We start from the raw sequence: 13,292 nt of genomic DNA, 5'->3' as shown, positions 1-13,292 counted from the left end.
AGCTGCTTCAAAGCATTTAGGGGTGTTGTCCAGGTCTAGACAATCTCCTGAACTCCAAACTGAATGTCAGAATGGGAAAGAAAGGTGATCTAAGCAACTTTGAGCGTGGCATGGTTGTTGGTGCCAGACGGGCTGGTCTGAGTATTTCGCAATCTGCTCAGTTACTGGGATTTTGACGCACAACCATTGCTAGGGTTTACAAAGAATGCTCTGAAAAAAAAAAACATCCAGTATGCTGTAGCCCTGGGGGGCGAAAATACCTTGTTGATGCTAGAGGTCAGAGGAGAATGGGCCAAGTGATTCAAGCTGATAGAAGAGCAACTCTGACTCAAATAACCACTCGTTACAACCGAGGTGTGCAGCAAAGCTTTTGTGAAGCCACAACACGCACAACCTTGAGGCAGATGGGCTACACCAGCAGAAGACCCCACCGGGTACCACTCATCTCCACTAAGAATAGGAAAATGAGGCTACAATTTGCACGAGCGCACCAAAATTGGACAGTTGAAGACTGGAAAAATGTTGCCTGGTCTGATGAGTCTCGATTTCTGTTGAGACATTCAGATGGTAGAGTCCAAATTTGGTGTAAACAGAATGAGAACATGGATCTGTCATGCCTTGTTACCACTGGGCAGGCTGGTGGTGGTGGTGGTGGTGTAATGGTGTGGGGGATGCTATCCTATCAGTATGGGCCAACATTTCTAAAGAATGCTTCTAGCAACATGTTGAATCAATGCCACAAAGAATTAAGGCAGTTCTGAAGGCGAAAGGGGGTCAAACACGGTATTAGTATGGTGTTCCTAGTAATCCTTTAGGTGAGTGTATATACAGTATATATGTCTTTTGCATAAGTGTTTTGCTTGTAATGTTTTTTTTACTCAGTGACTAATTGCCTCTACAGAGAAACCTACAGGCTCATCAGCTTTCTTGCGATTTAGCTCTAAACGATTAGTAATAAGCATATAAACTTCCTATAGACACTGGGTTTCTTTTCAGAGAGTCAGTGCACGTGTCCTTCTGAAAGCATCTTTTTATACAGTTGAGTCACAGAAATAAAAAGCATCTTTTTGCGCCGTCGCTGCTTCTTTCCTGCGTTTCCTCTGCAGGGGTCCATGGAGGAGCTGGAGCCAGAGGAGCAGTTCCTGCTATTCGCCCGGAACGGGGATCTGCCAGGCATTCAGAGGCTCCTCGTGTCCAAGATAAAGGAAGAGACGCACATCAACATAAACTGCAGAGGTACATGAGTAACACTTTACGGTTACACTCTACTTGAAGGTATCCACATAAGAGTGACATGACACTGTCATGAACGTGTCATAAACATTATAAACAAGTCATAAACGTTTATGACATAACGCTTCTGTCATTAAGTGTCATTCGGTTTTTGTCATGACACGTTAGGGTTAGGGTTAGGGCGAACGCGTCACGTGGGTCTCATATTGTCCTAAAATAGTTCACCGAAACGTGTTTCTGAAAACATTTTAAGAGAGAAATAGGCCATGCAGTTGCTGAACCTGTCTTCATTTCAGATCGACAAAGGTCAGATTAAAAGATTTTCGTCAGATTTTGAGAGGCTCAACCGCTCGCCATTTCCGGGTGAGCCCCGACTGCCCTGTCTCCGACTGAGCATGTCGGGTCGGCCAACATAAAGGCCGACAGCTCCTCCGACGGACGACGGCACGGAACACACCGAACAGACTCGAGTCACTGACCTCGCCAGACTGTCCGACGGCCGATTATCGGATTGGTGTGTCAGGGCCATTAGGGTTCATGTGTCATGACAGTGTCATAGATACCTTCAAGTAAAGTGTTACCCACTTTACGAAAAAAAAAAACAATCGTGTGTGTGGTGTAACGCAGTATGCACCTGTTTTCTCAGGTAAAAGGAAATTTAACCTTGGATGGACGCCTCTTCACTTGGCCTGTTACTTTGGACACAAAGATGTGGTGGAGGAATTACTAAAAGTAGGGTTCATTTAAAAAAAAAAACATATACAAAAAATGATTGTTTTAGATTTGAAATAACCGCATGGCTAACAGGTGTGTGTTGCCCATCTGTTGTTACCCCCTGCAGGCCGGGGCGGATGTTAACTTGCCCAATAATGTTGGAGACACACCGCTGCACAAAGCTGCCTTCACAGGAAGAAAGGTATCTCAATGCATCTTCTATTTTCCATTCAGAGTTTTAGTTTCTCTCTGCTCTTCTCGTCTCTTTGTTGATAGTATGGTTTTGTGCATGCATTTATTCATCTATTCAGTCTATCTATCAATCAACCAACCAATCAATCAATCACATATTGATCAGGAGGTTGTCATGCTGCTGCTGCACTATGATGCATGTGCTACTGTCATCAATGGGACAGCACAGATTCCCAAAGATGTCACTCAAAATGCCGAGATCAGAAGCATGTTAGAAGGTAAGAGAGACGTGTTGTCTATCTAATTTCACGGAAAAATTAAATAAATGTTATATAATAATATTTCAACATACAAGTTGTTTATATAATGTACAGATTGTAAAATCGTCCTCCATTTTCTCTTGTAAATCGCATCGCTCTACTGATCCCAGCGGCCGAGAGAACGGAGGAGAGGAAACTGGAGGAGGAACTTTTGGAAGCTGCGCGAGAAGGAGACATGTCAACTCTTACTCAGCTGGTGAGTGCCAGATGCTGATACCTGATCAAATACTGTCAAAGATAGTGAGTAGTAGTCGGAAACATTTTGACCAATAACAGTGTGGAAAGTCCTCTGCTAACCTGGGCTAATTTCTTCAGTTACTATGGTGGTAAAAGGGAATATTTCTATGCAGTGATGGAGTACTCGAGTCCTGCACTCCGACTCAAGTCACTGTTCTCAGCACTCGTGACTTGACTCCGACTCGAGTCGCTATTCTCTGGACTCGTTGCTCAAACTTGGTCTCGCGCACTGATGATTTGGACTCGGACTCGAGGATTTATGAAATCGGACGCGAGCATTTAGGAAATAGGACTTGGAAATTAGATAAAGTTTCTGACTACTTTTATGTGTAATAGGCAGTGATGGAGTACTCGAGTCCTGGACTTAAAGTTGAGTCTGACTCGAGTCGCTATTCTCTGGACTCGTGACTCGACTCAGACTCAAACGCAGGTAATGGTGACTCGACTTGGACCCAACTCGGACTCTTCTTTGGTAACTCGGACTAGGGACTCGAGACTTGACTCGGACTCAACAGGTGGTGACTCGACTACAACAACTGTTTCTATGTGTTAAATTCAATTCAGATTTATTAGCCACGCTAGCGGCAGAGCTATAGGCATGGCAATGTCAGCCTGTCACTTTGTTTGTCACTGTGTTAGCATGATATACTCTCTGATATCACCACATATTTACAAGTCCAGACAGGTATACAGTCGACTATGGCCTTCTAATCTCAGTGACAACAACACAATTGTCCATGAAAACCTCATTAGCAAACGGCTCTGAAAAAACAAAAACAAAGACACTGACAAGAAAGTTTTGAGCAGCCTTAAATATTCCAGCTCTTGGACACAGAGTGAGAAATCAAAGAGTTTTTAGCAAAATAATAAAGACCCGCAGGACATTTGGCAACAGACAACCCATTTGTTTTTGCCCTGTGTGTTCGCTGCAGCTCAGCAGGAAGAAGACCCCAGACATCAACTGCACAGACCTGCTGGGTAACACTCCGCTGCACTCGGCAGCCTATCGAGGCCAGAAGCAGTGTGCCCTGAAGCTGCTCAAAAGTGGAGCCAGCCCCAACATCAAGAACAAGAAAGGTAAGACTTATGGACCTTTTTCACAGCAGACATTTTTGACTTGTGATAGTAGGAAAAGCACAGCTGAAATTGATAACCTTAACGACGGCTCAATTCCATGAAGTGTTCCAGTAAGCTAGTTCAGTGAGTCAGCATGCACAATACCAGGACCTCTCCTAAGTGGAACGCAGCCATCATTAATAGTTTTGAATACACCTGTGCTTTTCCTACTATGACATGTCAACATGTCTGCTGTGAAAAAGGTCTATTTGCCAGAGCTGGCAATCATGAAAGACTCCTGTATTTAAAGGATACGGCTGGCAATATTCTGCATTCCCATATTCCCATGAAAACCGACAATGAATTGATCCTACTAACAAGTATTGCCTGTGTAGCCAGAACTTGATATAGCGTATTTTTTCTGTGCCATTGACCTCCTTTGTTGTCCACGAACACATCAATTAACCACACAGTTGGCTGCAATGGTCTTGAGGGTGAGAACCGCAGAGTAGACTGACACATTGTTGGTTTAAAGGTGCTCTAAGCGATGTCATGCGTTTTTTAGGCTACAACATTTTTTGTCACATACAGCAAACATCTCCTCACTATCTGCTAGCTGCCTGTCCCCTGAACACACTGTAAAAAAAAACGCGGCAACAAAAACAAACTGCGCCAACCTGCACCACCAAACATAACAAACAGTGTTCCAGCCAATAACTGACAAGAAGGATTTGAGGGTGGGGGTTTGGGGGGTTAGTGCACGGAAGGGAGGGGGAGGGGACGGGATGAGGAGGAGGGAGGGGTGATCTAGCCTCGTTTTGTTTGAAAATACTTTGAACGTCAACAAGAAGTGCCGTCACCCAACATCGCTTAGAGCACCTTTAAGTCTTCTCACAGGATTTTTGACAATAATCCATAATAATAAAAAATATCAGTGAGAAAAAAATAAAATAACTCTAGCATTATCCTTTAACAAACCATACATCTCCACATTTTTCTAAGACAGCTGCTTGTACTAAAACATATTTTCCGATCACGGAAGACTTGTGTCATGTGGACGCGCCGACAGTTTTGTTATCGTTCATTTCTCATGTGGCCGACAGAATCTATGCAGTATAGCTTTAAGTTTTGACTCATTTCACACCGTCTCCATTCCTTCACCCAAACAGTAATAGCAGCTGACTGAGTAAGCAGCTATCATTTCTGCAGTAATTCAGTTTGACCTCTGATTATTTTTTTACCAATACTGTGTTTATTTCTGTGAATCAAACGTGATTATCAATGTAAGAAATGTAAAAACTATGATTACATGAGAGGCACAAGCTGGGGCTGGTTTGGATGTTACAGCTTGAAATGTATGTAATGTATGTAACAGTTGTCACTGACCTTTGAATACCAGCAGTATATTTCTCCCTTTGTTTACGTGCATTCTGTTGTTCTAAAGCCCCACTTGTCTCGTGTGCCCATCATAACTCACAGGCCAGACAGTGTTTGACCTGGCTAGTGATACAGCAATCAAACTGATTCTCGAGGGCAACGTTCATCGAGTGAGTGCTCAACTGATAGTCAGCTTCCTTAAATTATTTTTGATTTGTTTTTGACTTCCTTCATGTTTCTCATCTGTTTTCCTTGCAGGGTATGACCCATGTCAAGAAGCACGAGGGACTCCTCTGGAAGGTAAAGTCTGGGAATGATTCTGTGTGCTGGCTGAGAGAACGCTACAGTGTGCATTACAGCTATTAACAGTGCACACATAATCAAATAATCATCTTTTTTATAGATCACCAAAACAATATGTAATGGGGCAAAATGAATGTTACTTGATGCTTTTACAAACCACTTATTCATTAATTAACAACGTATTTGTATAAGGATTCGTTGCAACTTCATAATAGCATCCAAATAATGTTTTTAGATTTACACAATTATTAACCATTGACAAAGTATAAGCTATCTAAATTTATAAACTCATTCATTACTTATTATTATTTTTATTATTACACTAAACTAATGATAAAATAACATAAATTATACCACCATTGAAATCAGAGCAGACTGAATAATATTAGAAACCAATGAAAATCAGACCGCTGATTCTTCTCTTGTGCTTCATCCCGCAGAGCTCCAGATTTTTTGGCTGGCGCTCCTACTGGGTCGTCGTTCAAGATGGGGTTTTATCCTGGTACTCCAAACAGTAGGTGCCGTCGCTCACCTTGGCTATGCTTGTGCTCCTTGAATCGGACATGTGATAAGATGTCAGCACCAGATAAATGAAAGTACTGCACACTTTTGATTAGAAAGGTGCTGGAAGTGACAGGAAGACAGAACGGAACGAATTCCGTCTTCTGTATCACCATTGAAAATGTGTCATTGTGTCAAACATTGAAGTAAGCCTGCAAAAGAAAAGACCTCGCCTCTGTCTCCGCCACGCAGGTCAGACGCAGATGCCAACGTCAGAAGACAAAGCTGCAAGTCCCTCACACATGCTCAGTGTTTGGTAAGCACACTTAAAATAATTACTCCCCTTTTTACCTTTTTTTTTACCGCTGTGGTGAGTTTGGCTGAGTATAACTTTTGCACCACCGAATGTTTTTGATGTTATTGTTTCCAGGTCCGAGCCAAAGACAGCTGCTTTTTTACCGTCAAGTGCTTCGATGACAGCGTGCATCACTTCAAAGTATCACCTAAAAACGACCCAGAGGCAACGAGAAAAGTATGTTAAATGTCTCCTGCAGCTGTTATTAACATTTTGTCTAGGTCTATTTTTACTTGTATGCATTAATTGAACTGGCTTTTTATCTCCAAAGTCATTCTCTAACTTGGTTCTTGAATGTTCCACCTGTAAAGCACCAATCAGTGCTCGGAATGAACACAAGAGAACCAATCAAGCTCCTTTTTTATCAGAATGCAGCATAGAAAATCTGCTTAGAAATATAGGAACTATTAGATAGGATATAACACAACAATGTAATTCTGCTAAATAAAACATCACATAAAATATCACATTCATTTCAATGTCACTTGTTTTTATTTTAAACAAATTGTATATCCAAATACAAAACAATACAAAATATAAGCTCAGTCTGCCACTTAAAAAAAGCCAGTGATGGTTCCATGGTATCCGGATTTTGGATAGTCACCATGGAAACATTGATTGGTCATGTGACAAGGGCTGGGAAGATTGGCAGAACAGGCAGCCAAGTGACAGTACTATGCCCAATGGATTGCGGGGGGCGGGGCACCAAGGAGGTCTTATTTTTTTATTTTTTTTTGGGGGGGGTGCCACCCCATGCCCCCCTTCTAGCCCCGCCCCTGAATCAGACACTTAAATTATGAGTTCTCAATATTAAAAGGTTTTATTTGCATAGCTGGTTGGCTCAGTTGGTAGAGCAAGTACACATATATATATATATATATATATATATATATATATATATATATATATATATATATATATATATAAAGGTTTATTCCTTGATGCAGAAGGTCCAGGGTTCAAGTCCGACCTGTGACGGTTTTCCTGCATGTCTTCCCCCTCTCTCGCTCCCCTTTCATGCAGAAATGCCTATAAAAAATCTTTAAAAAAAAAAAAATCCACCTGATCTAGAAAATAGATTTTTGATATTATATATTTAGAATACCTTCTTCAGGGTGTCTGCTATTTTGACCAATAAAAGAGAACTTTTCTAAGTTTTGCTACAGTATTTAGGTTGTGAAAACTTTCAACGTCAGTATCTCAAAAACTGAAATTAAAGTAGAAGCTTATATTTCCATGGTCATGCTTTTCAGATAAATCAATAACGTTTTATTTATTTTTTTGCAGGCATGGCTGGACGCACTGGAAGAGCACTCAGCTTACAGCACACACTACTGCTCCCAAGAGCAGGGCAGCGAGAAGGACGAGGAGGAGGAGGAAGGGATTTCACTCGGGGAGCTAACCGACTCACTACAGGTGGCTGTACACAAAAAAAATCCATAATCAGCTTGTCAGAATACTGATCTGTAGTGTTTGTGCTGTGCCAGAAATCCCTCCGGTCCTCCCACCCTGTGCTGCTTTTGTTCATCTGCAGTCTCCTCTCCTCTCTCTGAAACCAGGCAGCCGAGGCCAGCCAGAGGAAACTGGAGGAGGGAGTGGAAGCTTTCCTCTCCATGCTGAAAAATGACGGGCTGGCAGAAAGTATTGGCAATTAAGTTTTGTTTTCTATAAATTGTAATATACGTAACAGAGGAGAATCCTCAAGTAACACTTTATAATAACTACACACTGCAATGCACTGAAGCATTAGTTAAGTATGTGTAAATACTCAATTCATCATTTATAGAGAGGCGAAGTCCCTCCCCTTCCGGTGGACCTCATGAGACCTTAATAATTAAAATATACATAGTAGTGAACGGGGAGAGACAAATCATTTAATGATCTCGTTTGATTTGAGCCATGGATTACAAATATAATGTACGTCAATTTGAAAGTGCTCATATTATGCTTTTTGGCTTTTTCCCTTTCCTTTATTGTGTTATATATCTTTTTTGTGCACGTAATAGGTTTACAAAGTGAAAAAGCCCAAAGTCCACCCCAAAGGGACTTACCATCTCCAACAGAAAACACTGTTCACAAACTGCTCCAAACAGCTCTATTGTAGTCCAGCCTTTACTTCAGAGACAAACGTGGTCACTTTGGAACACACGTTATAATGCTCGCCTAGCTGCTAGCATGGCACGCCCTCATACTCTGCTTCTGACTGGCTAGTAGTCCTTACCTAGGTACTGTCAGGGCACGCCCTCATACTCTGCTTCTGACTGGCTAGTAGTCCTTACCTAGGTACTGTCAGGGCACGCCCTCATACTCTGCTTCTGACTGGCTAGTAGTCCTTACCTAGGTACTGTCAGGGCACGCCCTCATACTCTGCTTCTGACTGGCTAGTAGTCCTTACTTAGGTACTGTCAGGGCACGCCCTCATACTCTGCTTCTGACTGGCTAGTAGTCCTTACCTAGCTACTGTCAGGGCACGCCCTCATACTGTACTTCTGACTGGCTAGTAGTCCTTACCTAGCTACTGTCAGGGCACGTCCTCATACTCTGCTTCTGATTGGCTAGTAGTCCTTACCTAGCTACTGAGCATGTGCGACTCCCAACAAAGATGGAACAGAAATGAGATGCTTCACTCTGTAGCTAAAACAGAGAGCTCAACACACAGGGTGAAAAGAGGAGCTGCAGCAATGTGCTATACAACAAATATATGGTGTTTTTGAAAAATTAAACCATGTAAACCTATTCTGGTACAACCTCTAAATACAATTATGAACCTCAACATGAGCATAATATGAGCACTTTAAAAGATAATTCTTCAACTGAAGAAAGTCTCAGTTTGACGTAGTACTACTTAGTTTAGTGTGAAACCGATCAGTGAACTACATCTCTCGTCTCTCACATTTTTCGTCACCTCGCTTGATGCTCGGCTCACTCGCTGGCTTAGCACTGTTCCACAACACATGTAACGCCATTTTACCAGATGTGTTGTATCCAGTGAAGTTATATCAGCGGAGAAGCGAAAGAAGGAGCGAGATCCTCTGCTCGTGTGAGTAACGTTACACCCCCGGTACGATACACGCAGACATCGTATATTCAGCGAGACGTCATCCATTTGAAGTGTGTAGTCTTTCTAATTACGTATTTTCACAGTCTTATACTTCAACAGTTTAACAATAAACTGAGACTTTCTTCTTTCTTTCTTTTTTTTTGGGGGGGGCTTTTTTGGGGCTTTTCTCTTTATTTGAAAGTGACAGTGGATAGACAGGAAAGGTGGGAGAGAGATGGGGGGATGAGACGCAGCAAAGGTCTGCAGGTTGGACTCGAACCCGGGCCGCTGCAGAGGACACGCTCTTACTGGGTGAGCTCAAGGTCGCCCCAACTGAGACTTTCTTGACACTGAAAACTATCTTTTAAACTGATGAACATCATATGTGTAATTCATGGCTCAATTCAAACGGGATCATTATTTGTCTTCCCCCGTTCCCCACCGCTCATATTTTTTTCCGAATCAAGGTCCCATGGCGGTCCACCGGAAGGGGAGGGACTTCGCTTCTCTATAAAGCATTGTTCCTAATTAATACACATTAGTATGTAATTTATAAACGGTTAAACGGCTCATCTATATATGAACTATATAAGCTCCTAAAAACTGGTTTGTAATTGATAATGTACTTAATTTAGAAATGGTGAATCCATCACCATAAAAAAACAATCAAACATTATAGATGAGCTTATTAATTAAGAATAAAACATGTATAACTGTTTATAAATTACAAACTAATGTGTATTAATGTGGGAACAATGCTTTGTAAATGATGAATTACGTATTTATTGATTTATTGAAATGCACAGTATTGATAGACTGCTGTCTGCACCATCTGTTTCTGAGGTTCGCTTGAGAGCGTGAGACAAAATGAAAACAGCTTGACCTTCATGTTAGTTTCTTCTGCTTTTTAAGCAGCTTGTTTTGAGTTTTTCATTTCACCCATTACTTTCTGCTAATGGTTCATCGATGCGTTTGTCCCCCTCAGGGTTTCCCTCCGCCCTGCCGCAGAAATTGCAAGAAATCTGTGAGTTGTCCAGGGAGACCAGTTCCAGTCTCAGTGTCTGTCTCAGCCTCCTCTCCAGACAGGAAGGGGTACGTGTCAGCTCCCCCAGGACAGATTTGTGTCGTTTTGTGAATGCCTGTGTGAAGTGTTTGTCTGTTGTACCATTGATTATCAGCATTTTACTCTTCACAACCCATAGCAGAACACAGATATAAGACAATACTTCTCATGTTAGACCAGGGGTGTTAGTTTGTGGGCCACATACCCGTAATTTGATCTCAAGTACAAGTAAATTACTCCAGAAAGATGAGAAACTTTATCTGGCACAGAGTATCTTGTCAGCTTGATGTTACGCTACGACAGTGTTCTAAGGCCGTTGTAGGAAGAAAAAAATAATGTGAGGGGCCTGGGAGAGAGGGGTGATATTAAGAGAAAAAGAACTTGGATTTTCTCTGAGATGAAAGTGGTAAATTTGGAATTCGAATTAATCACCTCTCCACCAATTTTCACTCTTTGCAAAGTCATCCAGTGGGCCTGATTGGACCGTTTGGCGGGCCGGTTCTGGCCTACGAGCCGTATGTTTGACACCCCTGTGTAAGACTATGGTGACGAGTGCAAGAGTGCACTCCAGAAGCTTGATGCTCCACATCACTCTGCTGTCCGGTTTGCTACAAAAGCCTCTTTCAAAAACACACCACTGCACTCTTTATTCCTCCTGTCATTTGGCCATCCTTACACACCCGTCGTAACATTAATTGGTTCGTGCTTATTTACTGTACAAAACCCTCCTTGGCTATGACTTTCCCAGTTAAATAAAAGTTCAATAAAAAGGTTCATTTCTGCAAAGACGCATACATCTCGAGTGTTTCAAGTGTAACTGAGGGCTGAGTAAGAAAAAAATATTTATATATTATACATTAGTTTTTATTTGAGTGACCTGATCCTTTGGGAAAAAAACGTGTGGACTATAAATGCTGTAATCAACCGGATCCTTACAATCTGTGACCCTCGCGTATATAGTGATTTTTTTGTTTTGTTTAATGAATAAGATGTAAAAACAGAACGTTTCATGAGAAAGCGGCGACACAATTCACACCTCCTTATGAAAGCAGCCAGTGGTGCGCAGTGATTACAAGCTGTCAGATGGGTTTTTTCTTTGTGTGTGATTCAATGGATTTGATTATAATGGAAGGATTCAGTGGATAGATTACATCGCTCCAGGAAAAAACGATATATGGCACCTCTTATAGCTCACAGTAAGTGCCAACCCTGTACATCAATACTGAAACGATGTCAAACTTAGAATAGCACTTGACTAAACACAGCATTTACATGGTGATTCATATATTAAGATCCATTTCTGGCTTTGAGCGCAGGAGGCTCTGGCTGAAGAATTACAATCTGCTGATTGTTCAAAGTGATATGTACCAGTGCAGCTGCTTTTGATGCACCGCCAGTGTTGGGAAGGATACTTTCAAAACGTATTCCGTTACAGCGTACAGAATACATGCCCAAAAATGTAATTTGTAACGTATTTCGTAACGTATTGAATACTTGGATTACTTCCACATTGAAGTGTAGGAATGCGGCCATCACATCCAGCTTACTAACAGCCCTATTCTGGTGTGTTCTTCTGTTCCAACTGGCTGAATGTGTACCTAAACAAGCAGGTAGATTTTTGTATTTGTAGTCCCGAACTGCATACTACAAAAATCTAACTGCAGTCTAAGCTACCATGAGCTAATTTTAGCTAACGTTAGCTAACATGTCAAACGGGGCTAATCAGTCTTTCAACGGCTCTGGGGCTAGTAAATCAGCACGTAGGAGAATGTAAAGTTGCACGTCAACTATAAAATAGCAAGGTGACCAGTAAAACTACAGCAGACGACTACCCTTGGCTAAAAATAACTTACTTTAAGATGCTTCTTCAGGTTGGAGACGCTGAAAGGAAGTTGGTTGCTGGCAAGCAGAAGTTGCACTGCACAGTTATATTTCGTTCTCCCTTCTCTTTCTTTAATGTGAATTGCTGTTTGAATTTCCAAGATAGAAACGCATTCCTGCCCTGGCTCTGTTGTGCCGGTTCCGGCTCCATCTTTATCTCTATCAGGGATCACGCAAATAGCTAATTTTTTCGTTTTCATATTGGGGCTTCTGGGAAATGCATGGAGTTGAAAGAGTGAATAAACCCGTGAAACAGAAGTATCGTCATGTAATCCATTGATTTCAACAATGTAACTGTATTCTAAATACCAACTATTTAATTTGTAACTGTAACGGAATACAGTTACTCATAATTTGTATTCTGAATACGTAACGCCGGTACATGTATTCCGTTACTCCCTAACACTGTGCACCGTGCAGTGTTTGTATGCAGTGATGAACGCACACTTGAGTTGTTGAATATGTAAATCAAGGGGTGTTCACCTTCACGGATTCTTTTATGCACAGCCGTTCTGCATTTTCAGTCATAGACATGGACATAAAGACATGAACAAAATTGTTAAAATTCCAAAGCCAAAACCAGTAGATATTGGCAGAAGTCGGTCTCAGTTACAATGTTTTATCTTTTCTTCCTGTCCTCTTTTCTCTTCACACTCATTCTCACTAACTAGCTTTCTTTTCACTTCTCACAAAACAACATAGTTGCAGGGATATTTAGAAGCTGCCGGTGTTCCCAGAGGCTGCCAAAGAAAAAGAAAAATCATTTGAATGTTCTCAGTTTAACAGCCAGTCCAGTACTTTCATGGTTTACACCTGTGCCAGGCCTCGAGCGCTCAGCTGTGCAGCCTTTTGAACTGTGATCTGCAAAGGCAGTGCGCACGATAAAAGGCTTCACAGGATGTCAGAGCTCTCACCATGAATAGGCCTGGTCTCTATAGGAATAAGTCGAACATGTAAAGTATATCTGGGGTTTACACACAATGGTGTGCATTATGAATGAAACAGCGGGGTCTGCGAAGG

The 13,292-nt window shown here is 41.8% G+C and overlaps 1 protein-coding gene across 5 annotated transcripts in view; it reads left to right on the top strand.

The window, feature by feature from the left end:
• Positions 1 to 13,292, top strand: part of osbpl1a (oxysterol binding protein-like 1A) — a 30,287-nt gene that overhangs the window by 2,496 nt on the left and 14,499 nt on the right. For 4 of the 5 annotated variants that reach the window (XR_013502545.1, XM_078259673.1, XM_078259672.1 and 1 more), the window contains exons 2-15: positions 1,107 to 1,236; positions 1,880 to 1,965; positions 2,075 to 2,149; positions 2,306 to 2,417; positions 2,570 to 2,655; positions 3,629 to 3,773; positions 5,232 to 5,299; positions 5,388 to 5,429; positions 5,873 to 5,946; positions 6,186 to 6,249; positions 6,364 to 6,465; positions 7,576 to 7,704; positions 7,848 to 7,929; positions 10,314 to 10,420. Coding sequence is in view for 4 of the 5 variants with exons in the window: in XM_078259673.1 (XP_078115799.1) it covers positions 1,113 to 1,236; positions 1,880 to 1,965; positions 2,075 to 2,149; positions 2,306 to 2,417; positions 2,570 to 2,655; positions 3,629 to 3,773; positions 5,232 to 5,299; positions 5,388 to 5,429; positions 5,873 to 5,946; positions 6,186 to 6,249; positions 6,364 to 6,465; positions 7,576 to 7,704; positions 7,848 to 7,929; positions 10,314 to 10,420 (1,296 nt within the window). In the remaining variant the exon portion in view is untranslated. Of the gene's footprint in view, positions 1 to 1,106; positions 1,237 to 1,879; positions 1,966 to 2,074; positions 2,150 to 2,258; positions 2,418 to 2,569; positions 2,656 to 3,628; positions 3,774 to 5,231; positions 5,300 to 5,387; positions 5,430 to 5,872; positions 5,947 to 6,185; positions 6,250 to 6,363; positions 6,466 to 7,575; positions 7,705 to 7,847; positions 7,930 to 10,313; positions 10,421 to 13,292 lie in introns of those variants that run through there. The other variant, XM_078259674.1, reaches the window with a different exon arrangement.

The sequence above is a fragment of the Sander vitreus genome, chromosome 9, assembly GCF_031162955.1.
Source record: "Sander vitreus isolate 19-12246 chromosome 9, sanVit1, whole genome shotgun sequence".
Taxonomy (NCBI): domain Eukaryota; kingdom Metazoa; phylum Chordata; class Actinopteri; order Perciformes; family Percidae; genus Sander; species Sander vitreus.
This window is presented reverse-complemented; position numbering and strand designations above follow the sequence as displayed.